This window comes from Danio aesculapii, chromosome 1 (genome assembly GCF_903798145.1).
Source record: "Danio aesculapii chromosome 1, fDanAes4.1, whole genome shotgun sequence".
NCBI lineage: Eukaryota > Metazoa > Chordata > Actinopteri > Cypriniformes > Danionidae > Danio > Danio aesculapii.
In genome coordinates, this window is record NC_079435.1 from 29,964,544 (window position 1) to 29,991,790 (window position 27,247).

The following is a 27,247-nucleotide window of genomic DNA, read 5'->3' on the forward strand; positions in this document are numbered from 1 at the left end:
TTTTTATTTTTCTAAATAAAGGAACAAGAAAAAAAGAGTTAGAGCAAGGCACAAACAAGACCTGCTCGTTCTTGCAAAAAGAGGTTTCAGACCCCTTCACGAGAAACTAATCGTTGCTTTATGGACCGTTTGGATCGAATGAACTCTGAGGTTAAAACAACTCTTGGGCAACTGAACATTTGGGTTGACAGTACTTCGTTTCTTGCAGTTTTATGTTTGTACTGAAATAATTGTCTCAACAAGTCTATTGTCTAAGAATACAGCTTAATCCAACTATACGCAGTGTTCTTCAAACTATAGGGACATTTAGAAGATGTTATCTTTATGTTACTGTTACAAATGGCTCTGTAGTTTATAATCTGTGTTTCGAGGTCATGGTTGGTGAAATGGCCACTAACACGTCAGCTTTGAAATTATTCTAACACCGTATTTGTGTGAGGTTTTAGTATAGGAATAATCTCCGACAGTTTAATATTAGTGTAATACGAGTAGACGCGATTGAATTTGATCCTTTCAATTTGGGTTTCTGTTGTAAAAAATTTGCTGTGTCAAACCGGATGGTGTCCGGCTGTCTCAAGACCATCTCTTCTCATATCATTTACAAAGACAACATGTAGATGAAACATCTTTGCCGTTTTACTTCTGCAGCTGTTTCTGTGTCTGTTTCTCATGTGTTTCTAGACCACATATAATAAATCACTTTGGGTGTTAATGCTGATCTGACAACAGTTTTTGAAATCGATTCATATATTGACCACATGAAGTCAATGAAGGGTAAACAAACTAATTTCAGATTTAGGGTGTTAGTCAAAAGTGGGAGGGTTGAGTGAATATTCATGAATACACTTGTCTGTTTTTATGTTTTTTGGAAGGGCCACAGTACCTTCCTTATGGATTTGAGCAATAAAGAGTCTTTAAAACAACATTTAAATCAGTATATCAGTTCATTGGTGTCACTGATAACTCAAACGTTCTGAATGTTAAAGCAAAATTTGCTGTATATAATGTTTTTACTTATACAGTTGGTCAAATAATTGTCCCTCATGTGAAATTTTACTTATATTCATAGTGTGCTGTTAAATGGAGAAAACTTTTAACACACACAAAAAAATAAATAAATTTAATAACTAAATAATTTTGTTGACAATAAATACATCATTTGTTTTATTTTTTATTTAATTTTCGTAAGGTACTTGTATTCAGCTTTGCAATCTAAAGGCTTAATAGGTTAGCTAAGTTAGGCAAGTAATTGAACAAAAGTGGTTTATTCTGTAGAAAATGAGGGAAAATCTTAAGACGGCCAATAATATTGACCTAATAAAAAAAAAAAAAAAAAAAATATATATATATATATATATATATATATATATATATATATATATATATATATATATATATATATATATATATATATATATATATACATACATACATACATACATACATACATACATACATACATACATACATACATACATACATACATACATATATATATATATATATATATATATATATATATATATATATATATATATATATTTATATACATATACATATATACATATATATATATATATATATATATATATATATATATATATATATATATATATACATATATACATATACATATATACATACATATATATATATACATATATATATATACATATATATATATATATATATATATATATATATATATATATATATATATATATATATATATATATATATATATATATATATATATATATATACACAGTTGAAGTCATAATTATTAGCCCCTCTGAATTATTAGCCCCCCTGTTTATTTTTTTTTTCCAGATTTCTGTTTAACAGAGCAGATTTTTTTCAACACGTTTCTAGTTTTATTAACTCATTTCCAATAACTGATTTCTTTTATCTTTGCCATGATGACAGTAAATAATATTTTACTAGATATTTTCAAGACACTTTTTAAAGTGACATTTAAAGGCCTAACTAGGCAGATTAGGGTAATTAGGCAAGTTATTGTATAATGATGCTTTGTTCTGCAGACTATAGCAAAAATAATATAGCCTAAAGAGGCTAATAATTTTGACCTTAAAATTTTATTTTATTTTTTAATCTAAACTGCTTTTATTCAAGCTGAAATAAAACAAATAAGACTTTCTCCAGAAGAGAAAAAATATTATCAGACTTATTGTGAAAAATTTCCTTGCTCTGTTAAACATCATTTGGTAAAATTTTGAAAAAGAATAAAAAATTCAAAGGGGGGCTAATAATTCTGACTTCAACTTTGTGTGTATAAGGCAAAGAAATACACAGTAAGGTAAATAAGGTAAAAGCTGTGTGATCAACTAGCTTCCTCACATTGTTGAAATATTTAGTTTAATTTGATTATGAATGTCCAGCTGCCAAAAAAGTTTGATATTACTAATTTTGCTGTAGAAATGTTTTACATAATTTAGGATTTTTCAAAAAATGAGAAGAAAACAAGATAAATATGGCCCTGAACGAAGGTTTTCAAAAAATTATTTAGTTTCAAATTAATTCCTTTTATTACATTTATGCTGTTTTAAGCTTATTAAAAAAACATCTTGATATTGAAAATAGTAAAGTTATACTTTTAATTTTTTTGATGTAAAGAAACCAACCTTCACAACCTCAGTATGCATTAAGACATATTTATTTTTCCAGCTTTAGCTAACTTTAAAAAGCACAAGGCCCTAACAGAGGTTCTGTGCTTATTAATCACGTAGCACCTGTTCATGCAGTTCTTAGAATTGCACATTACATTTTTTTTTCAAAGGATGTCAAATAAGCCTCACAAACAAACTGCAAATGAATGAACATCATGTTGCCTACGGAAAATGTGTGGGTAAGGTCTGTAAAAATCACTTATAAAATATTTTATATTTTAAATATTTAAAGCTTTTTAAAAGCTTTAAGTGCACTGGGGCTCTAGTGATATGTACAGCAGGACTATAATTATCAAGCCTGTTTTTTACAATTGTAGTAATTGGAAATTTTTGCTTCACAATTTTAAAATGAAAAGCTCAGAATTATGTCTTATTGCAGTTCTGACTTTCTCAAAATTCAGATTTTACATTTCACAGTTTTGCAGCTTCTTATTTTGCCAAAAAAAAGCAAAGTAGCAATTCTGAAAAAAAAAAAACAAGTCAGAATAGGGAGATATTATCTACAAATGAACTCTTTGACTTTTTTTAAGCGGTTAAACCAAGGTGTTCACATGTAAATATAAATGGATATATATCTATCACAGCTCATTCCCAGCTAGAAAACACACTCATGTGTTGAGGTTTTTCCAATCACATGATCATACTGTATGTTCTAAAAGAGGACTCGAGGTTTTTGAAAGGAACAGTGAGTGCATCAAAGAACTCCAACACCAATACGTCTTGGTAAGGTTATGCAATACAGTCATTACTGTACTATATACAGTGTGTTTTGCAGTAAACTATAAACTTGAAGTTCATTAGTACATACAGTAGATATACAGTACAGTACAGCATTTACATACACTGTGTCTAATTACTTTCAGAGAGTCATGGAGTTGGAGGTCAATGAAGTCCCACATGAAATTATCTATGTTGACGAGGCTGGCTTCAACTTGGTGAAAAGGCGTCGCTGTAGGAGAAATATATTAGGCCAAAGGGCCACAGTTACTGTGCCGGGCCAGAGAAGAAGAAGCCAGGCAAATGCAGAAGCCAGGGCATAATAGAAAATTACTTTGTTTTTTATTATAATTGCGGTGCTTTTTCTGTTTGTATATCTCGCAGTAATGTCCTTTTGCAAATAGAGTCTGTACTGCAGCAATTCTGTGTCTGTATTTATTTAATTTTTTTTACATAAACATTTACATTTTATAAAGCTACTATGAGATGGTTGCTAATTTTTTGTATTGAATTTGAAACAAAATATAATTTATATAATTATATTCAATATATAGAAAAAAAATATGCATTTACTAAACCCAACAAAACAAAATATAAGGGCAGAGCTGACACATAAAATAATGCAGTTTCTGTTGATGATAGATGATAGTGTTTTTATTGTCAATGTGTTCTGATTGACTAAATGTTCCTGTTGGAAGAGAACACGTGTTAGTGTTTAGGTTAATAATTTGCTTTTGAAACATGTTTGCATTGTTTTGTTAGACATGGTGTATTGTGTTAGTTTATTATTGTATTTTGAATATTAGTTTTAGGGTTTAGTGTACAATGTGTGATTTTGAGCATGAAATTAACTGTTTTGACAATTGTGTGTTTTAAGTGTGTTGGTGCGTTAAGAGTTTAGCAAAATTGTTAAATGTATTGAAAAAACTGTCATAGCCATTGTAAAAAAAACTGTAAATGTTTAGGGGAAAATATTAGTTCACATTTGTTAATTGTGTAAACTATACAAAACACATGAAATTTATAGGTATTTACAGATGCTACAAATAAATAAAGCCTTAGCATAAAAACAAACATAACTAAATCTTGTTTTCTTCAATAAAAAACTTAAAGCTCTTCAAAACTGTAAGCTGTCTTGAATTTTTTTTCTATAAAATTAGGCAATTTCCAGTGATGTATACTGTATGTAATAAGTCAGCAGTTGGAGTGTATCCTCCATTAAGACATTAACAATCTCTTCTTTGGCACTTTAGCATCTGATAACTAATAATTAGTATTTACGTCCATTTTAATTCCACTCTCCGTTGTAAGGCTTTGACCCTAGGCCAATGATCAGTCTTTTTTCAACAGACACAGTGTCCTATTCAGTCTGTCCTTGGGTCATCTAGTCTTGCGGTCATTCAGGATGTTCTGGTGTCCGTTGGGCTCTAGGCCATGGAGTTTAAGGTGGTCTTGACTGTAGTGTCGGATCAGAGCTCCAGGAAGCAGCGCCACACACGCGATCAGCAGCAGCTGCAGCAGGGTGGACCATGAAAAGATGTCATCCAGAGAGTTGATCTCTGACAAGATGGCACCCGTATGGACACAGATGAAGTTGTAAGGGATTAAACCTGGGGAGAAAAATTGCATTTTTTATAGCACTTTATAATGTAGATATAATGTGCTCTTGCAAATCACTGTACAAATATGAACAGGTAAAAGTTTAACAAAAATCCCATCATGACAAAACATATTGAATACATCAGACAGTAGAATAGTTTATTATGAATGTGACTGTTGAAAGATGATCTACTGAAGGGCAGCTCCACTGACACCAAGCAAGCCAAAGGTAACAGTGGCAAGGAACCAAAACTCTAAACCAATTTAAATGGAGAAGGAAAAAAAATAAAAACTTGGGAGAAACCAGGCTCAGTTGAGGGACCAGTTCTTCTCTGGGCAGATGGAAATTTTCATTTTTAATTATTTATTCATTCATTCATTCAATTTTTGGCTTTAGCCCCTTTATTAATCAGGGGTTGCAACAGCGGAATGAACCAAAAGCTTATCCAGCATATGTTTTACACAGCGGATGCCCTTCCAGCTGAAACACATCACTGGTAAACATCCATACACAATCATTTACACACACACATACGGACAATTTAGCCTACACAATTCACTTATACCACATCTTTGGACTTGTGGGGGAAATCGAACCACCTGGAGGAAACTAAAGGTTGTTTTTTTTTTTTGATGGTCTTGTTTACATTCTACTTATTGTAAGTAACTCTGAAACATAAGCTAATTTATTAGATTTTTCGGTTATAGCTAGTATAGTTTGACTACATATGTGAGCATTATTTTACGCCTTTTTGTAGTGTGTTCACACTAAACATTCAAGGAATTAAAAAGTTCAGTTGAAATAACTGCATGGTGGCGCAGTGGGTAGCACATTCGCCTCACAGCAAGAAGATTGCTGGTTCGAGCCTCGGCTGGGTCAGCTGGAGTTTCTATGTGTGGTTTGCATGTTCACCCTGTGTTGGTGTGGGTTTCCTCTGGGTGCTCTGGTTTCCCCCACAAGTCCAAAGACATGTAGTGCAGGTGAATTGGGTAAGCTTAATTGTCTGTAGTGAATGAGTGTGTATGGATGTTTCCTAGTGGTGGGTTGCAGCTGAAAGGGCATCTGCTGCGTAAAACATATGCTGGAAAAGTTGGCGGTTCATTCCGCTGTGGTGACCCCAGATTAATAAAGGGACTAAGCTAAATTGTCTGTAGTGAATGATTGTGTATGGATGTTTTCCAGTGATGGGTTGCAGCTGGAAGGGCATCCGCTGGTAAAAAATATGCTGGATAAGTTGGTGGTTCATTCTGCTGTGGCGACCCCAGATTAATAAAGGGACTAAGCTGAAAAGAAAATGAATGAATAAATGAATGAAATAACTGGATGATTAACTAATTCAAACGAGAAATAAAATGGAATGTTTACTTCATGCATGCACTCAATGGGGCAACAGATTAGGAGGAGTAACTGGATGCTAAATTTGAATTACCATATTTATTTTGGCTATTGCAAACAAAATTCTCCTATAATTACTGCACCTCCTGATGGTGACTGGGGTTGTACTTATGTCAGGTTCTATTTTATACGCTGTAAAAAAATGTCTAATTTTAAAAAAAGAGTCTGTAAAATCCACAGTGAAAAATCTGTTAAATGATTAACAGCTAATTTCTGTAAAATATATTGAAAATAGCTGTAATAGATCTAACCTTTGAGAAAAGTAGGCAGAGTGTCTGAATTCTCACCATACACCCTCATTCACTAGTCTCTAAATTAGTTGATTAGTTTAGTCCAATAGGAGCGTGCCTGACTATCGAGCCTAAAGGCTGATTTAAGGCTGGTTTATATTGTGTTCTAAATAAAAGCAACAGCACGCTACAGAAGAGAAGTTTTTGTACTAACCAACACCTGAAATTTATATTTTAGAAACAGCTTCTATTTCTCACAGGTGAACAACAGGACAAACTGAAAATGGTCACATCAGATACACCAACACGATCTCACGGCAATTCGTAACTTTTTGATTTAGTGGCAAATTCGTATGAATTCGTACGATCGCATTCGTACAATTTTATGCGATTTGCTCATCCCCCAATGACGGTTGGGTTTAGGGGTGGGGTTAAGTGCCACACCTCCTTTTTAAAATCGTACATTTTCATACGACTGAATTAGCCACTAAATCGACAAAAAGTAAAATACGTACGTTTTCTCGTGAGATCAGGCTGGGTACACCTCATGTGCTTTATTCAGTGTTAAATGCTAACAATGTGAGTTTGAATGCAATTTTACATGACATTTATTGCCATACTACTGAATGCAGCAGCAGATAGTTCACCTCAGATCTTAAAAATAAAATAAACCATTTGAAATGGACCATTAGAAATGTGACCCAGTGCAAACCAACACATATCAGTGATTCAGCATGTACATTAAATAGTCTTAAAGTGCTTTAATATATATTAATTAGATTGCAAACCTTGCAGTTTTTTTGGCGTGCAGTGAGTGCATTATTCTGTGCTTTGTCGTGTTTTGTCTAGTACAAACAGCCAAATTGCTTATCACTGCAAATCTCATCATGCAGCGTGTTGTTAGGGCACAGGGTTACAATGTAACCTGCTCACCTAATTTTTATGTTTGTACTATTTATATTATTTGCTAATTAATAACCTTATGTGGAAATCTGAATCTGTGTCTCATTTCGGAGTCTGCTACTGTCACATTTTTGGTCACGGACGCATGCTTTGAGAACCTCATGACTGAATAAATCAAATACATGGTTTTCCACCAAGGCAACCCTCGATGGTGAAATATAATTGTCTACACTGATATTGAGCGGGTTAAAGGGACCAAAAGACAGACATTGTGAAATGTAACGCACATTTTAGCAGAATATCTGACTTCAGCATTGTTTTTCAGATAAACAAGTATGTTCACTTAGCATGTTTCTTAAATATCTACAAACATATGGTATTTTTATGCCTTAGAAGAGTCAAAAACTTATATACAGCACCTTTAAAGTGAAATGTTAACATTGTTGTGAATGGAGACAATGATGTCATACATACAGCACCTTAAATTATCTGTTCATTTCCAATTGTTTGATTGATTGATTGATTGCAACCAATCACACAGTTTTCTGTTGCACTTAAAACTTAAGCTTTGTTTGTACACTGACAACATTTTGTTTGCACCCCAACAAATTCTTTAATAGTGCTGGGCTAACATCAGCATTTTTGTTTGTGTTGCTATAATATGACATCCAATTTCCCCCAAAACACATCTTTACATATTCTGCAATAATGATCTTTGGTTTTGATATTGCAATATTGCAGCCTTTCTCTGTATTGAGTATCTGATTTTTTTAAATAGTATCATTTATATACAGTTTTAAACAGTTGTTGATAACATTTTGTTGGAAAGTTCTTGGTAAAAATTCCAAATGAGTAATTTGTTACATAAAGTAATACGTTTTTGACATACAAGACAATAGAGTAACAAATAATTATTTAACTGCACAAAATATTGTTGTTTATTTGAAATATATATATATATATATATATATATATATATATATATATATATATATATATATATATATATATATATATATATATATATATATATGATCCTGCTAAGCAGATTTTAACCAAACAGTTTACTAATAATCTAATCACTGCTAGCTGACATGTAGTTTTTAAGGTTACTTGAAGTCAACAGTCAACAGATTCGTCCTTATTGTAAGCTCAAAAAAAAAGAGCTGCAGTGGTTTCTTACACCTTCAACATAGAAAATACATGCATGTATAAGTGCATGTGTAAAGTAATGCTCACCAATGAGGATGGAAAAGAAGAATATGGGGATGGGGATGTTGAGGATTGGAGAAGTGACGTTTAAGAACCAGTTGGGTGTCATGGGAAAGAAGCGCAGAAAGAGCAAGAAGAAAAACAAACTGCTCCTGTTCTCTTCCACCTGATGAAAGGACATATATCATCATCATAATTCAACTCTGAAATTGTATAAATAACAGATGAAAATAATTATAATCATTTATAAAAAAAAAATTAAAGGGATAATTCACCCAAACATAGAAATTCTGTCAACATTTACTCACCCTCCACTTATTCTAACCCGTTTGACTTTCTTCTGTTGAAAACAAAGGAAGATATACTGAAGGAGGTTGGAAAGCAGCAGCTACTGATTTCCATTGTATTTTCCTGTTCCTAATATGGTTTCTAACATTCTTCAGAATATCTCATTTCATTTTCAGTAGAAGAAAGAAATTCATAAATGTTTAGAACCACTTGACTGAGAGCAAATGGTAAAATATTTTCATGTTGGGTTGAACTTTCAGGAAGCTATTCATTGCCAACTGGACCAAAAAACTTTACTGCAAACTACACTATAGACCACTTCAATGTGGCTTTGTCACTGGCCCATAAATATTTCCTGCTTGTTGTCAAACTATATTGTCACTTTAGCAAGGGGAAATTCATATCTTAATATTAAAACGGCTGTCATAACATTATTTATTAATATGTGGACATTTTTGGTTTCTTGAAAGCTATGTAAATAAAAAAATGTAATACAAAAAATAGGTTAGGACCATTGTTATTGTTTACATTCCTAAAAATGGTCTATAAATGAACTTCAGTGTTATACTTTAAGTGTGCAAGTTCCATACTTCTAGCCCAATTTTGTAATGAAAGTACACTTTTTGTAAACTACTACTCACTTAAAACAGTTGGGTTAATAATAACCCAACAGGTAACCCATAGATGGGTCAATTTGGCACCGACCTTCTGTTGGGTTATTTTAACCCAATCCATTGGGTTGATAAGGTTAACCCAACAATTTGGGTTATAAAAATAACTAATTTGTTGGGTTATTTTGCCAAAAAGTGGCTTAACTACTATATAGTAATAAATTATTATTATTATTGTAGTAATCTTTATATGTAAATAAAAAAAATACACCGCTTTTATTACATTGGCAATGCTTTATTTAAATCCATGAATTTAGTGCCACTCCTTTCACAATAACAAACGCCTGAGAGCAGTTTAGTTCATCCCCAAGCAGCAGGACAAGAGGGTTCTGTCTCTGTTGCTCCTCCTCCTCTAAGTACTGAACGAAATACAAGTATACACACATGAATGAAATAATGTCCAACATTTATTGTCATAAATAATGCACCTAGAATTCGCAAATCAACAAATTCTTGTTTTGCCTCCTGGTATGAGGGCCGAACCATCTTGTTCCACAATCTGTATGGCAGTGGAGAAAGGATAGCTGGCTGAGTTGTTAAAGCACCATCTCCAAAGCGGAATCTCCAGGGCTGTCTTTATATCAAACAAAAAAAAAAAAAAAAACAATAATTAAACTCAAAACAAGCCCCTCATATCACAGGTGAAATGCTACAAATTGGGAATAAAACAGAGCTGTTATGCAGGATTGTCTCACCAGATGAAATATTTGCTTGAACTGGTAGATCCAAGGCTCTCTTCTTTTTTGCAATACGAGAGGATCCGCAGTGATGCATCTCCCCAAACCTCAAAAAGTTTCTTTGGTGTGTGGGTATAAAATACCTGTCCTGAGCAATCTAAAAATAAATAAACAAAAACAGCACTTAAATCCATGCCATGCAAACAGTACACTGGATTTATTAAAGGGATATTTTACACAAAAATGGAAATTCTGTCATCATTAACTCACCCTCCCCTTGTTCTAAATCTCTCCTCAGATGAACACAAAACATGATATTTTGAACAAAATAGGGAACTAAACCATTCTTGGTCCACAATGAAATTCCAAAGCATTTGTTTCTTCGGTTGAAGTCAGTGGGGACTATTAAGTTTTTGATTTGTCCTTTAAAGTTATCAATTGTGGTCAGCAGAAATAAATAAAAAACAATCAACAACTTGAGGGTGAGTAAATGATGAATACACCCAAAAATCAGTGAAACACCCATACACTACGGCCAATTTAGTTTATTAAATTTACCTATACTGCATGCGTTTGGACTGTGAGAGACATGCAAACTTCACACAGCAATGCCAACTGACCCAGCTGCAGGACATAATGGATTCGCCTCTGCTGCTGAATGAGTGTATGGGTGTTTCACTGATTTTTGGGTGTATTCATCATTTACTCACCCTCAAGTTGTTGATTTATTTATTTTTTCTGCTGAGCACAAATGATAACTTAAAGGACAAAGCAAATCAAAAACTTCATAGTCCCCACTGAACAGAGGAGAAAATGCTATGGAATTTCACACCAAGAATGGTTTAGTTACCTACTCCTCCATATACCAAATGATGTTCGCTCCAACCTTAAAACAGAAATTTTAAATTTGCTGGACCAAATAAAAACTAAAATCATGTGTTTACCCAGTTTAGCAATGGAGAAAAGATAACTGGAAGGCTGCAAGTGGTCATCTCCAGGGGTACCCTAAACAGATAAAAAGAAAAAAAAACTATGAAAATGTGCTTTTAGCTGCATGATTAGTCTTTTATGCGAGTTCTTAAGGTACATCACATTTGCAAATTTGGTGGGCAAATTAGGTCCATTTTACATTGTCAATTGTGCACTGATGTTCATCAGTGTGCTTAGTTCTCATGCTCAGAAACTTGCAAAAGAGTCAAACTCCTGATAACAAATTTCTACTGAAATAGCTGGAAACTGTCAGTAAATTTTCATAATGCAATAATTAATATAAATAGGTTAATGCCTGTAATATCGCAATTTATTTGGTCAAATGTTCCAGCAGTGAAGTTCTGAACTGTGCTTAGACTCTATATTAGTCAACTGTACTCACCTGTGGCCTCATGCCTGATACAGGGTCTAATACCAAATTCACAATCAAATAAGCCACAGAAACGTTTTTGAAAAAGGCATTTGTGTCTTTACACACTACCAGTGCTGTTCAGAGAAGTATAAATGCATTTACAGAAGAATTACAAATGTATAATTTGATTTTAAGACATATGGTGATGTAAAGACACTTTTATGATACTGCTTAAGTGTGTGTATCTGTGCATTTTTACATCATGTACATATTACAAAATACAGAGCTGTTGTTTTCTCACCTTTCTCAACAAGATTATCAAGGAGGATTAAAACTCGCTCTGTCCAGAGCAACCTAAAACAACAAGAACAAACAAACAAAAAATTAAATAAACCACAAATTAACATGAGCTGACAGACAACATTTATCAGTTGAGGGGTCACAGCATCACTAAAATCTCACCTGAATTGAAAACTGGGTAAGGACAATGTATGTTTAAGGGCTTTGTATTATTAGCATATATTACTACTATTATTATACAAAGCTAGCAGATGTTACAATTCTTATATATATATATATATATATATATTTTTTTTTAAGCTTATATTTAATTGTGGTATGACATATATAACCGATTAAACATTTATTTTAGCGTCTATAATCAGGGTTGTGGTTTCATCCCTGTAGGTATAAGATGTAGGGAAAATGCAATTTTCAGGGCTTTCAATAAAGTACACACAAACACTAATAATAACAACATTTACCTTTCAATAGTTAATAATCAAGTACCTTAAAATGGATAATGAATCTTCTTCTGGTAAAAGATGATGTAGCAAGCTTCTGCTCTGCTCTTGTCCAGGAGGATAACTTTCTCACGTTGCGATCCATTCAGCGCCCTCTAGCGGCGAATAATAACCAATAATAATATAATGCTCGGATACTTCTTGGGAAAACCAGCAACTTTCTGAACAAAATGTAGCACATAAATGTGTCTATATTAGCATTTAGTTGTTACAATATGGTTTCCTAGCGAAAGGACAGTGTTTTTAAGACAACATAACATACCTTCAACAAGACTGGACGCGACTCCGGTTTGATGTCTCTCCTGGGTCCTAAAGACAAAAATGACGGCGGAATATCTCAAATACGTGTATCATTTCCTCCAAAACAACTGTAGAGATGAACACGGAGGTAGAGAAAGCGTTTTTATCCGCATATAGATCGGCCATGAAGCGCGAACGTTTGTATCATCAATAATTAAGAGTCCAGGTGAAACAGATATAAAAAAAACATGACACGAAGAGGCAATTTGCTGCATTTCTGCTCTAATTTACTGCATTAGAGCTTGCATAAACTTTATAACGCAAGAGCAACATCACGTACGCATATTGATTCAGCGGTTCTGTGTCAGTTCAATCAGTTGACTGTTGAAATTCAAAAATTGTAACCCAACTGGTTGAGTTATTAAATAAATAACCCAATAAAGGTTTAAAATAACCCAACAAAGCACCAAATATTTTTAACTCAACCATTGGGTTAAGTAAATAACCCAACGTTTTTTAGAGTGTAGTTTAATTGATTAGTTACTGCAACTCATACTTTATACTCACATTTAAAGAAATATCAACGAAATCATCTAACTGTTTATTCTTTTCTGTGTGGGTTTATTGCACATATGTACAACGCTCAGTTCCACTCATGTATTATTTACTCGAAGCTATTCCACACAAAGCTGACTGTAAACTTGAACATGTCATTCATACAGTGAACAGACAACCAGTCAAACGTTTGCAAACATTCGTGTTTGTTTCATGCAAAGAAGTCTCATCTGCTCACCAAAAGAAAATTTAATAAAAATAACAATAATAAAATTATGAATTTTCAGCATAATAACTTCAGACTTTGGTGTAACTTTCAGAAAACATTTTATTATGATTATCTGATTATCATATGTTACTGCTGTTTAAATATTCATAGGGGTTTTTATTATGAATCTTTTTTCAGATTTTTGTTGTTATGGAAAAATACATTTTACTTTTTATAATGCCTCAAAATGAAGAGCATATATATGAAATGAAATATTTTGGAATAATATAAATCTATATGTTTTCTGTCACTTGTTCACGCACGCACGCACGCACGCACGCACGCACGCACGCACACACACACACACACACACACACACACAGACAGAGCGAGTGTTTAGCTTTTCACTCTTTTTGCACGCAAATGTGACAGGATACAGGTTAATATCCACTGCTGTATGGATATCTCTTATGTTAATGTACAATATAAACCTGATTTAACGTCCACAAACCGGGATTGAAGCGCCTTCCTTTATAATTGTTCTGACACGCGGCCATGCTGATTAAGTAAAGCTAAGCTAAATCGCTGTAATTCATTACACACATGCACAGTTTTAAAACATTTTAAACTTCTAAAACTTACTCTTGGTCACATTTGATGATGACTGATGATCCTAGCAAACTGAACAGACCTTTTATTCCCGGCTGCTTTGCGCAAGTCTGGTCTTGTTAATATGATTATACACGTGACTACCAGGACATGTTAATACGCGCAGCTGTCAATCAATTCGGTGGGCGGGGGGACCGCACTCCTACGTAAAGTTACGGTCGATCTGAAAACCGCTCCAACTGGTCCACCGTTTTTATGTTGCTAAATTGAAAAAAAAAAAGGACTGGGTGTGTTTATATCACCCCAATATGACTGTCTATACGCCATACATGCACATATGTCTGTCCAAACAGCTTGAAAAGTATATTTTCACCATAGGTGCCCTTTAAGATCAATCTGCACCGGATCAGCAAGAGACAACATTAGTTTGTGTTACTTGTGCCTTTTGCTGAAGTCTTGAGTTTTCCTTGAGCGCTACTGATTGGCTGGTGACACGCTTCGGTGACATCTTTGGGATTCACTCGCACGTGAGCGGTTGTCGTCCTGGGTTACTGAGGTGGCGGACTGCTGAGAGTCTGTTTGCGGAAGTTCCCGAAACTTAAGAGGTTGCGTGGAAAGTTCATGGTGACCCAATCACGTGGCAGCGTGATGTCCGAGCAGACGAGAGGGGGCAGAGAGCATCAGCAAGCGTGAGAAAGCTACTGCAAAAAGCAACGTCTTCTGCTGCAGGGTGTTTTTAAGTGACCTGGTTTGGTCCATCCCCATGGCACTGTCTTCCAGTGAGCAGTTGCCATGGAGGGCGGGGCTACGCCCTGTATCATCGTACTAAGGGTCAATCATTAAGAGACTGCATGTTGATTTCACATTGTAAAATCTCTTGTAAGTAACTATACATCAAATGTTACAAGACGAATACTGTTTGTACTACTAGTTTTTCATTTACACCAATGTATTGCAAATGTCACTATCTTTCATTTAGTACCAGACATTTCAGACACATAAAGAAGTTTTCACTAGCTTTCGTTTAGTACTAGACATTTCAGACACATACAGAAGGTTTCATCTGCTATAAGGGTTAAAACACATTGATTAACCTGGCTGGTTGGAATAAACACAGCATATGAGGAAAACTATGGCATATTATTCAAAGATACATTTGCCTTCGTTGTAACACAAGATTGTCTCTAATTCATTGACACAATAACTCCAGAGGTCTTTTGTCTCTATGAAATTGTACATTTGGCTGCAGGCAGGATGATGAGCACGAGTCATGGAAAAGAGTCTTCTGGGGGCAGTTAGCTAGAATTTTCCGCTGAAAATCCTGTAAAACCCCATTTTTAGGTGATTAAATCATTTACCAAGTTGGGTAAAGGGTACCCGAAAAGTATTGGTGAAGATAGTCAAGCCAATTGTCTCTCTGTTATCCTGATGGTATAAGCCCTCGAGCCAGTTCAATGACCAGACAATGTGGCGACCAAGATTTCAGACTAGAACTCGTTTTGATCACTGCAATGTGTCAGTGAGTTCCTTCAACTGATTAGCTGAAGTCACGACAGCCAACAGAGCATTTGCTTTGTCTTAAAGCCTTCTTCGATGGGTTATTTTCACAATTTATGATGGAATAGTAGTCAAAATATCTATCTATCTATCTATCTATCTATCTATCTATCTATCTATCTATCTATCACTTTGCATTGATGGTCCCTTGAACACATTTTGTTGATTATTGTCACGAGCAGGCTTACTCATAAATGCCCAGATCTCAGGAGTTATCAAAAACATGTATTTACAAAAACCACTCACAACACTCACTGGAACATCAAAACGCAGGTAGGACAGGGAGTAATGACAATACAATACTGGACAATGAACTAAACACACTCAAGGACATAAATACACAAGACATGATTGATCTGATAACAAGCAGGGGTGAGACAGGTGGAACTAATAAAATTACATCACAATAACAGAAAGCACATGAAGCACAACACATGACACAACAAACACATGGCACACAACACAATGAAGACACCAGATTGTGACAATTATAAGTTACATAGAATGTCTGCAGATACTAAGTAGACAGTCTGCTAATACTCTGAGAGAAACCAATGAGAATTAGTTTGCATGTAGTTGCAATATAAATTATAGTTAACAAAACGTCAAAAAAGAAGATAAATTAATACAAAAGTGATATATTATACTAACAGAATGTTTGAAATAACTTCTTTTTTATTCATGCATTCTCTGGGAATCAAACCTATAACCTTGCAATTGCTCTGCTACAGAGTAACAGCACATGCAAAGTATAAACAAACAAAATGCAAAGTCACACATGCACCTCCCGACTATTTTTAGAACATTAATTAATGTGCTACGGGTGAGTTAGGGGTGACCCACCATTCTCTGCAGAATTGCCACCTTCTCAGGGAAGAGCCTAACAATGTGACGTTTGCCAAACGTGCGAGACAGCAGGTAGCAGTTGGTGGAACCCACTGTAGTCAAAGTGCAGGCAATGATGAGTCCATGCAATGGCCCGAACAAAGCCCCTGACAGCATGTTCTAGACATGACAAGAAAGATTCAGAAATATTTTCAAGATAAAGCACTTTTAGTTCAGTCTAATGAGGTGGTTCAGAAAAATAATTACAATAAACAGTTGAACAGAGTAGACTTCTGTTACTAACCAGAAAGGATGAGCCTGGAATGGCGAAGGACTGTTTGTAGAGGTAGGCACTGCAGAAGAGGATGAACACATAGCCTGTGTGTTCTGTCTTGTAGAACTTCAGAAGTTCGGCTAGTTCTCTCAATTCCTCCAGATCAGATGGGAACTTCAACCTGGAGAAAATGGAGGACATATATTTTAAGTAGCACAGTGGTTCAGTGGTTAAACTATTGTCTTGCAACAAGAATGTCCCTTGCTTGAGCCCAAGCAAAGATGGGACGACTTTCTGTGTGATGTCTGGATGTTCTTTCTGCAACTCAGGCTCATTCTGAAAACATAGCCCTATATACAATTCTGGATAGAGCAAAATACGTCCCAGTAGCTACTTTTTTTACAGTTTTTGCGAATCTGCCAGAGGCCGCTGTGTACGGTTTGTGAGATCTTAAATTTCTCTTGCAAGTGCCATTCGTGCCTGCTGTTCTCACATAAATCCACCAGAGGCTGCTGTTGACTAACTCACTGACTGACTGACCAACCGACTGATCCCCCCACCCTCCCTCTTCCCTAAACCCAACCAATAGTATTTTAAAAAGCACCTATTGACCCGCCCATCCACTTCCCTAAACCCAACTGCAGTGTTTTAAAAACAATCCAGAAAAAGAAAAGCCCTCGTCTGATTTTTACCACGTTTTCAGATTTTACCACATTCTCAAACTGTTATTTACTTGTTTATTTAGTTTTTTGGCTTCTGTTTTTGCCATAACCTGCTTTCTGGAACTGTTGTTCACCAGACTCACACCCCGTCATCATGGACAACTTCACTCTGCAAGTCTGCCAATGTACGTGTCGAGCTACCGGACAAACTGGTAACACCGGCAAAGCCGTCCACGTGCAGGTAAGCGGTCAGCTGGTAAGCATGAAAAGGAACAGCGCCATATCGCCTCGTAGTGTTTGTTTGAAAGACGAAATGCAGCCATTCGTAGCTCTGGCTACATAATTTGTGATCTCCAGAAATGTATATAGGGCTACGTTTGCAGAATGAGCCTGTGTTGCAAACTTTCTGTGTCAATCATTGAAGACACCAAATTGTTCCTCCCCAATTTGTAGATATCAAAGTTGTGTGTGTATTAACACAATTTATCTACTTATTTTGGCATTGAACAAGTTAACCCCTTCGGACACTATGGACATCACACGTCAGCCCATGTTTTTTGTGGTTCCTGAGCATTTTATTTAATTTAAAGCCTGCAGTCCATGAGAGGGGATGATTGTCATCCAATAAAATGTCAGTAAGGCTTGGCATGTTGTAATTAAATATATATATATATTTTAATTAAAATAGCGAACTGTTCGATAAGAGCTACTTTTTCAAGAAAAAACTGTGATTATGAGATGAGCACCAATGACAAACAGTAGATGGGAAACCCGATTGCTCCGTCTGTATGCAAACACTACAGCCCCCCTAACATAGGCCTAGCAACGCCCATGGTTTCAAGTGTGATGTGGTTAAAAATGATAAAAAAAAAAAAAAAAACGTTTTTGCATTACTTGTAACAGAAATGAGTGATATGATCTGAAATTCTCTCATGAGAATTCTTCTACAGCTACACATTTCATGTGTGTTTCAGCATGTGTTCCAGATGTGATTTCAACATGAATCTCGTGTGACATGTATGTGATGCTTCTGTGGCTTTTTTTTTAAGGGTATAAACAATTTCTACTACTTCTAAACGTAGTTAACGATCTACTAATACTCCTCTATTTCTCCATATGGGTTAGTTTGCATGTAGTTGTAGATTGTGGACAATCAATCTAAACTGGACAGAGTACAATGTGAAATGTTACTGACAAAGAAAACCACAGAATGACATGTACACACTACAGAGCCTTCTGAGAGAGAGAACTTAAACACATGCAAACACACATTTTACAAATTCAGTTTTTTATTTGCATATGTTTACTTAACTTACAGCACATTTGAGAGCTCTCGGCCACCTACAAAAACAAACATTAATTTGGATTGTGCAGATTGATCGATCAATTAATCAGTCAGTCAACCTATCTACCTACCAACCTACCTACTAATCAATCAATCAGTCAATCAACCGACCAACCTATCTACCTACCTACCAACCAATCATCCAATCTCCGAAATTCCTTTAGCAGTTCAAATTGAGTGTAGAGTGAAGGATTTTTTAACAAAACTCTTTGAGCTGTATTGAATTTGAAGTGTGTATTTCAATTTTCATTGTATTCTAAATGATACAATTAACACTTGATTTAAAAAAAATACATTTCATGATAAAATGACCTTAGGGGCAGATGAAGGGTATTCCCCAAGGGTTGTTTCTTGACCTGAAAATGTTTAAAGACTCCTGACAGACACTAGACTGTCAGCAAGATGAGAGTGAAACCTGTCCCCAGTGTGAGCGAAGGAACGAAACACGATCCAGCAACTGGATGGAAATAGATTCTCAGCTGTGAAAATACACTTGTGTGTCTTTGCAGGCTTGGCTGTATCTGAGGCCCAGATTGTTTGAAATGTCTTGAAACACATCTGACAAGATCATCAATAAATGTGTATGTAGTATGGACTGTGGTTCTGGTCATTGGCCTGCAGCACATGAATCATATCCTGTGCAGCTGAGAGTAATCTAAGCTTCTCGCTGCCGTCCAGGGGGTAATTTGGGCACACAGTAGGGCTGTATTCCCCATCCATGTGCCAAAGAGGAGGGTTTGATTTCACATGTGTACCCAGTGTGACGAATATAAGCTTGTGATTATTCCTAATGCTGAGTGTACACTAGTGTGAGTAGCTCACAAGTACAACAGTAGGAGAGACCACCATGGACCAATCAAACCGACAACAAACAAAACAGCCTCAATAATACGCTAAACATTTTCTTACACAGTATCGTTTTCTAGTAATTGCTTCTAGTACCTTGTAGTACTTTTTAAACTTTAAAAAATGACTTTAATGACAAGAAATTAAGTAATTTAAACAAAATTACAAAAGTTAGTGCAAATAAATACAATAGAAAATAATGTGCATTATTCAGCAATAAAATTATCAACAAAATTTATAAAACACAATTATGTATTTATAATTTATAAAAACAAAACAAATTGGTAAGGTAAGAGGTAAGAGATATAATAAAGTAATAAATAATTTATAATATTTTATATTTATTTTAAAATTGCTTCATGTTTAAAAACATGACTACTTTAATACAGTTTTTGTTGATTAAAATGTTTACACATTTGTAATTTAACTAAGAAATGCTTAACTAAGACATCTAACTAAAACTAAAAATCAAATTTATTATTATTATTATTATTATTATTATTATTATTATTATTATTATGTATTCATATTTTTTATATAATATAATAAATAAAATAAAAGAAAAATGTGCTTTCTGGTAGATCTAATGGAATTAATCAGCAATAAAATGATCAAGGTCATTTATTTGAGAAGCAAAAATACTAAAGATTTTGTAAAAATTAGAAAATTTATAAACACAGCATGATTGCATCACAGCAAGAAGGTTGCTGGTTTAAACCTTGGCTGGGTCAGTTGGCATTTTTATGTGGAGTTTGCATATTCTCCCCTTGTTGGTGTGGGTTTCCCCCACAATCCAAAGTCATGCACTATAGGTGAATTGGGAAAGCTAAAATTGTCCGTAGTGTATCTGTGTGTACAGATGTTTCTCAGTGATGGGTTGCAACTGGAAGGGCATCCGCTGTGTAAAACATATGCTGGATACGTTGGCAATTCATTCCGCTGTGGCGAGCCCAGATTAATAAAGGGACTAAGCCGAAAAGAAAATGAATGAATTAATTGATTTCAAAACAAATAAGTAAATAAATGAGGAAACAAATAATGTATAATATTTTATTATTTTATTTGTTATTAAACTAAAATTGCTTTATTTATTTAAACTTATAAAAAATCATAACTACTTTAATATATGTTGATTTAAAATGTTTACACATTTGTAATTTGACTAAGAAATCTCACTAAAACTAATAATTTTTAATTATTATTATGGATTTATATATTTTTGCTATTTATTTCTTTACTTATTTTCTTACATATCTGTACATTTAAAAGCACTGACATGTTCAGTCTATTTAAATGGCCATAAAAACTGCAGATTTTTATAGCTATGCTGATGTAAAACACGATACATGCATGTGCTATGTTAACACAAAATTTCCCTTCTCTGATAACCACTGAAATTCCCATCCTAAAGACCCCAGCATCTATTTCCACCACTGTTGAGTACACAGAGTACAGCTGTCTCTGACATCACCCCTGAACAACATGTGAAAAACTTCCTCTCAGCCTCATCAGCTCCCAGGGTACAGAAGAGTGAGCTAATCAAGAAATGAACCATGACATGCGGGTCACAAGATACTTTGAAAAGGTCAGATATTTAGATGGAATGTGATGATGGTGAAAGTACAGCAGATCTATTACTCAACATGAAACGTCCTTTTCACTGCTTTGTTATTCAAAATATCTGGAAGACTGGATGAAACTGACTCTAAGCTTGGGAGCTTTTGAGACCTCTCTCTTCTTGTGATGCCAACATGTTGTAAGCTGTATGAAACCTCTATCTCTTTCTACACTGTGTTGCACATCTCAGCAAATTTAAGGGGGTTTCAAGACACTCAGAAGGCAGTTGCCTGATCATATAACTGTCACCTCGTGCCCTCTGCCAGGCCCCTGAGACATGACTGCTAATGCAAAACTGCTTTCAAACATATTAAGAGATAACATAGAGATAAATACATGTATATACTTCATAATACTAAACAATTGTGATTGAAATGTCCAAAATGATAGGCTCCAGCCTAAACATTACAAAAAAAGGTTGTTTGGAAAATGGATGGATGGATGGATGGATGTATGGATGGATGGATATGCTTTTATAAATAAAACATTTAAACAAGGTGTTTTTGCAGTGATGCCATAAAAAAACTAACATTTTCGGTATATTTTGAGTGAATGTTCCTAAACATTTATTTAAACTAAACATTTATTTCTTATTGTGAAGAACATGTCGATGGGGTAAATAATGTTTTATTTTTTTCAATTATAAAGAATGCTTTGTGGAATAGAATGTATGGCTGCTTGATGGTGGAAAAATGTGACATATTTTGTTTTGCTACAATATATATTGTGACATGAATATAATTTCACTATTACAGTAGCTCTATTTGGAAAGATTTCATTAATTTAGATCGACTGGATTGATTAAGTCTTTTTATTTGCAATGCATCTGCATAAAATGTCAGAGTTAAATAAACAATGCATTATGATTTTATGAACAGTATTTAAGTAAAGAAACTGACCAATCAATCAAACGTAAAATAACACGGTCGTCATTGTATAGTATAGCATATAGTATTGTATTATATAATTAAAAAAATAATATTAATATCTTTATGTTTTAATCTTTAATAAATAATCTTAAATAAATGTAACACATTACAATATCAATGCTTAAACATTGCATTGTTCAGTCCGATTGGAAAATTTATATGGATGTTAAAAATTCTTTGTGGAACAATTGATGCAGATAGAGAAGCTTTAAATTTAAGATATGAATGGATGGATGAATATCTAATATAATCTATTCATTTATTCATGTTCCTTCGCCTTATTCCCTTTATTTATCAGCGGTCACCACAGTTGAATGAACAGCCAACTTATCCAGCATATGTTTGACACAGCAGATGCCCTTCCAGCTGCAACCCAGTACTGGGAAACATCCATACACACTCATATTCACACACTTACAATTACGAACAATTTAGTTTATTCAATTCTCCTGTACCACGTCTTTGGACTATGGGAAAACCGGAGCACTCACAAACTTACACGAAGAGGGGAGAACATGCAAGCTCGACACAAAAATGGCAACTGACCCAGCCGTGACTCGAACCAGCAATCTTCTTGCTGTGAGGCAACAGTGCTAACCACTGAGCCACCGTGCCGCCTAATATAATCAAATATATATTTTTAAATATTACATACAATAATATAATATTTTTTATAAATGTTCATCATAAAGGATGCTATGTTGTTAAAAATTAATCTATTTTAAGCTGCGTTATGTAGTTAAAAGGATGCATTAAATAATAACAAAAAACAGATATTGATAATGACACCAGTATTCCACCTGCATTCCACCATACCCTGATTCATAACTATAAGTTTCTAAAAAGTATTTCTTTGAAAATTATTTGATTTTCTGTGTCAGATTTCATAGAAAATGTCAGCTTGAGGTTAAAGACGTGTGTTGGTTACATCACATTCATAAACAGATAGAAGATCCTGCTTTGGAAAGAAGCTACTCTACCTTTTTATACGGATGGCATAATCAGTGAGGTTTATTTTTAGTTTTGAATTCTTTCAGTTAAAATTATACATTTTGAGATTTTATAAATGTTTATGTAACATCTTTAGACTTAAGTCAGTTCATCTTCTAAGTATGTCATCACTTAATCTTCTTTTACTTACACTCACATTTCTGTCAAACCTTTATGTACAGTGCATCCGGAAAGTATTTATAGCGCTTCACTTTTTTCCAGTTTTTTATGTTACAGCCTTATTCCAAAATGGATTAAATTTATTTATTTCCTCAAAATTCTACACACAATGCCCCATAATGACAATGTGAAAAAAGAGTTTTTGAAATTGTTGCAAATTTATTAAAAATAAAAAACCTGAAAAATCACATGTACATAAGTATTCACAGCCTTTGCTCAATACTTTGTTGATGCACCTTTGACAGCAATTAGAGCCTCAAGTCTTTTTAAATATGATGCCACAAGCTTGGCACACCTGTCTTTGGGAATTTTTGCCCATTCCTCTTTGCAGTACCTCTCAAGCTCTATCAGGTTGGAAGAGAAGAGAAGGTGTACAGCCATTTTTAAATCTCTTCAGGGATGTTCAATAGGATTTAGGTCTGGGCTCTGGCTGGGTCACTCAAGGACATTCACCGAGTTGTTTTGAAGCCACTCCATTGATATTTTGGCAGTGTGCTTTGGGTCATTATCCTGCCGGAAGATGAACCGTCACCCAGTCTGAGGTCAAGAGCACTCTGAAGCAAGATTTTTTATTCAGGATGTCTCTGTACTGCATTCATCTTTCCCTCTATCCTGACTAGTCTTCCAGTTCCTGCTGCTGAAAAACATCCCCACAGCATGATGCTGCCACCACCATGCTTCACTTTAGGGATGGTATTAGCCTGGGGATGAGCGGTGTCTGATTTTCTCCAAACATAATGCCTGACACTTCTTCCAAGAGTGCAATTTTAGTCTCATCGGACCAGAGAATTTTGTTTCTTATGGTCTGAGAGTCCTTCAGATGCCTTTCAGCAAATTCCAAGCGGGGAGTGACTTCCGTCTGGCCACTCTACCATACAGGCCTGATTGGTGGATTGCTGCACAGATGATTGTCCTTCTGTAAGGTTCTCCTCTCTCCACCGAAAAACGCTGGAGCTCAGACAGAGTGACCATCGGGTTATTGATCACCTCCCTGACTAAGGCCCTTCTTCCCCGATCACTCAGCTTAGATGGCCGGCCAGCTCTAGGAAGAGTCCTGATGGTTCCAAACATCTTTCACTTATGGATAATGGAGACCTCTGTGCTTATTGGAACTTTCAAAGCAGCAAAAATGTTTCTGTAACCTTCCCCAACCTTGTGCCTCAAAACAATCCTGTCTCGGAGGTCTACAGACAATTCCTTTGTCTTCATGCTTGGTTTGTGCTTTGACATGCACTTTCAACCCTGGGACCTTATATAGACAGGTGTATGCTTTTTCAAATTATGTACAATCAACTGAATTTACCACAGGTGAACTCCGATTAAGCTGCTGAAACATCTCAAGAATGATCAGTGGAAACAGAATTTACCTGAGCTCAATTTAGAGCTACATGACAAAGGCTGTGAATACTTAAGTACATGTGATTTTTCAGGTTTTTTATTTTTTAATAAACTTGCAACAATTAAAAAAAAATCTTTTTTCACATTGTCATTATGGGGTGTTGTGTGTAGAATTTTAAGAAAATACATGAATTTAATCCATTTTGGAATAAGGCTGTGTGTATTGCATTAAACTAACTGGGAATTTGTAATGTATTTACATAAGGTGTTTGTGGTAAGATTTTCTATGAAGCACATGTTTATAATGAATTATAACTTTGTTTATAAATACTTAAAATAAATCTTAATCGTTCAATAAATGTATAAAGACACAAAAATGTACGATAATGAAATGACAGTTATTGCAACATTTATAATATTATTAATACTTTATAATTATTTATAATCAAGCATAACAGTTATATCTATAAAGACACTAAGATAGGTGCACTGCATTGTAATGACATTTATTGCTACATTTATTAGAGTGTTATTATTGTTCCTTATAAGCCAATCAGAATTTTTTAAACCGGATTTTACAAAAAGATGACCAAAACAAACTATTTTTTTTAAGTGGAAGCAAATACTTGAATTGATCAATTGTTCACCTTAACACAAACAATGTGAGCTAATAAAATAAACATTAAATTGTGATTTTATGCAACAATAAACTTTATAACCTGTAAGTTGATGAAAATGGCATGTAGTGAATTTCGATGAAGAGGCAAAAGTCAGAATACTGCACCTTTAAATGGATTCCTAAACAGTAAAACACTCACAGAGCAGGTAATATCTGAGACCCTGTTTTATAATTATAACTGACCAAGGATCAGGTCCTTTTATGACCTTTAATCAAATAAGATTTATAAAAAGAGAGAATCTGGCGTTTTGATGTGGGCTGCATGTGAGCTACATGAAGAGCTTGTGAACTGGGCCCAGTGCTGACCACAGTAAAAAGTAACGCTGATGAGGAGAGAGCACAGGTCAAGCAGGAGCTGGATCTTCTGATTATTTGTCATGCATCACCTGAAAATGACTGCCAAAGCTTCTCTCTGTCTACAGTTCTCTCATTCACCCATATTTTAGAAAGAATGAGAAGAAATGAATGAAAATACAAGAAATAATGAACCAGGTGAAAGGATGTGCTGTGTCACAAACTGTGTGTACTTTACAGTAGGTGAAGATGCTTAGTTCTCGCACATAATGATAATGCATCAGTGATACTGTACATATTGTTAGTGGAAATAAATGGACACTTTTTTTTACTTTACCTGACAAAATTATAAAAAGGAAAAAAATATAAAATATTACATATAGTTAATGCATTTATATTATATTATATTATATTATATTATATTATATTATATTATATTATATTATATTATATTATATTATATCATATTATTCATTCATTCATTTTCATTTTGGCATAGTCCCTTTATTAATCAGGGGTCGACACAGTGGAATGAACCACCAACTTATCCAGCAAATATTTTATAATATATATATATATATATATATATATATATATATATATATATATATATATATATATATATATATATATATATATATATATATAAACAATTCAGTTTTTGTCCTATTATTTTATACGAATAATGACCAATAATACTTTACATAATAGACACACCGGTTACCAACATAGTCAATTCAAGTTCATTATATTCATCCATCACAAACATAAAATTCCCCAGTATCAGACCCAGTAATATTGCTGCAAAGCTATCTCACGGCAATTCGTAACTTTATAATTTAAGAGCTAGTTCATGTGAATTCGTGCGATCTCATTCGTACAATTTAGTACGATTTGCTTCTCTTCCAATGACGGTTAGGTTTAGGTGTGGGGTTGGGTGCCACGCCTCCTTTTAAGACTCACTAAACTGACAAAACATTAAGATAAAATAGTTCGATTTCCTTACCTGAGCACTTTCTCCTCCGCCTCATCGTCTGTGTGTTCTGGTCCCGTGTCGTGAACTCGAATAGCACGCGGACCCGGCGGCAGGAAGGCAGACAGCAGATATAAGTAAAAAGTTGCTGCGGCCACCAAGGCGATTAAACCCCATATTGAGCGCATAGTCCCGGGATAGATCTGTCTAAAACCGACCCTTCTGCACTTGCTGCTACACCTGTTAAATAGCAGACCCGGTCGGTGGGCAGTTTATACATGTTACGTCTCCAGCTCATGGAAGTACGTGGACTTACTGTATTGCGACAGTGTGAGTGAAGCCCCTTATGAGGGTGGACCAGTCTGTCACATGAGAGCCCCCAAATATTTGAGCCCATGGTGAGGTGACTCTGAAAAAAGTATGAGTAAATTTGAAAAGCATGAACATACAAAGACTAGAACTGTATAATGTTTGGAATAATTTGATTTTTAATACTACTACTACTACTACTACTACTACTACTATTACTATTACTACTACTACTACTACTACTACTACTACTACTAATAATAATAATAATAATAATAATAATAATAATGTT

The 27,247-nt window shown here is 34.6% G+C and overlaps 1 protein-coding gene across 1 annotated transcript; it reads right to left on the reverse strand.

The window, feature by feature from the left end:
- Positions 1 to 2,656: 2,656 nt before the first annotated feature.
- Positions 2,657 to 26,975, reverse strand: tmem41ab (transmembrane protein 41ab). Its single transcript, XM_056458612.1, has 5 exons — positions 26,680 to 26,975; positions 16,824 to 16,974; positions 16,538 to 16,699; positions 8,772 to 8,910; positions 2,657 to 5,014 (listed from the first exon to the last, which is right to left on the reverse strand). The coding sequence occupies exons 1-5, from the start codon at positions 26,832 to 26,834 to the stop codon at positions 4,785 to 4,787; spliced, it is 837 nt and encodes a 278-aa protein (XP_056314587.1). The 5' UTR covers positions 26,835 to 26,975; the 3' UTR covers positions 2,657 to 4,784.
- Between the last annotated feature and the right edge of the window lie 272 nt (positions 26,976 to 27,247).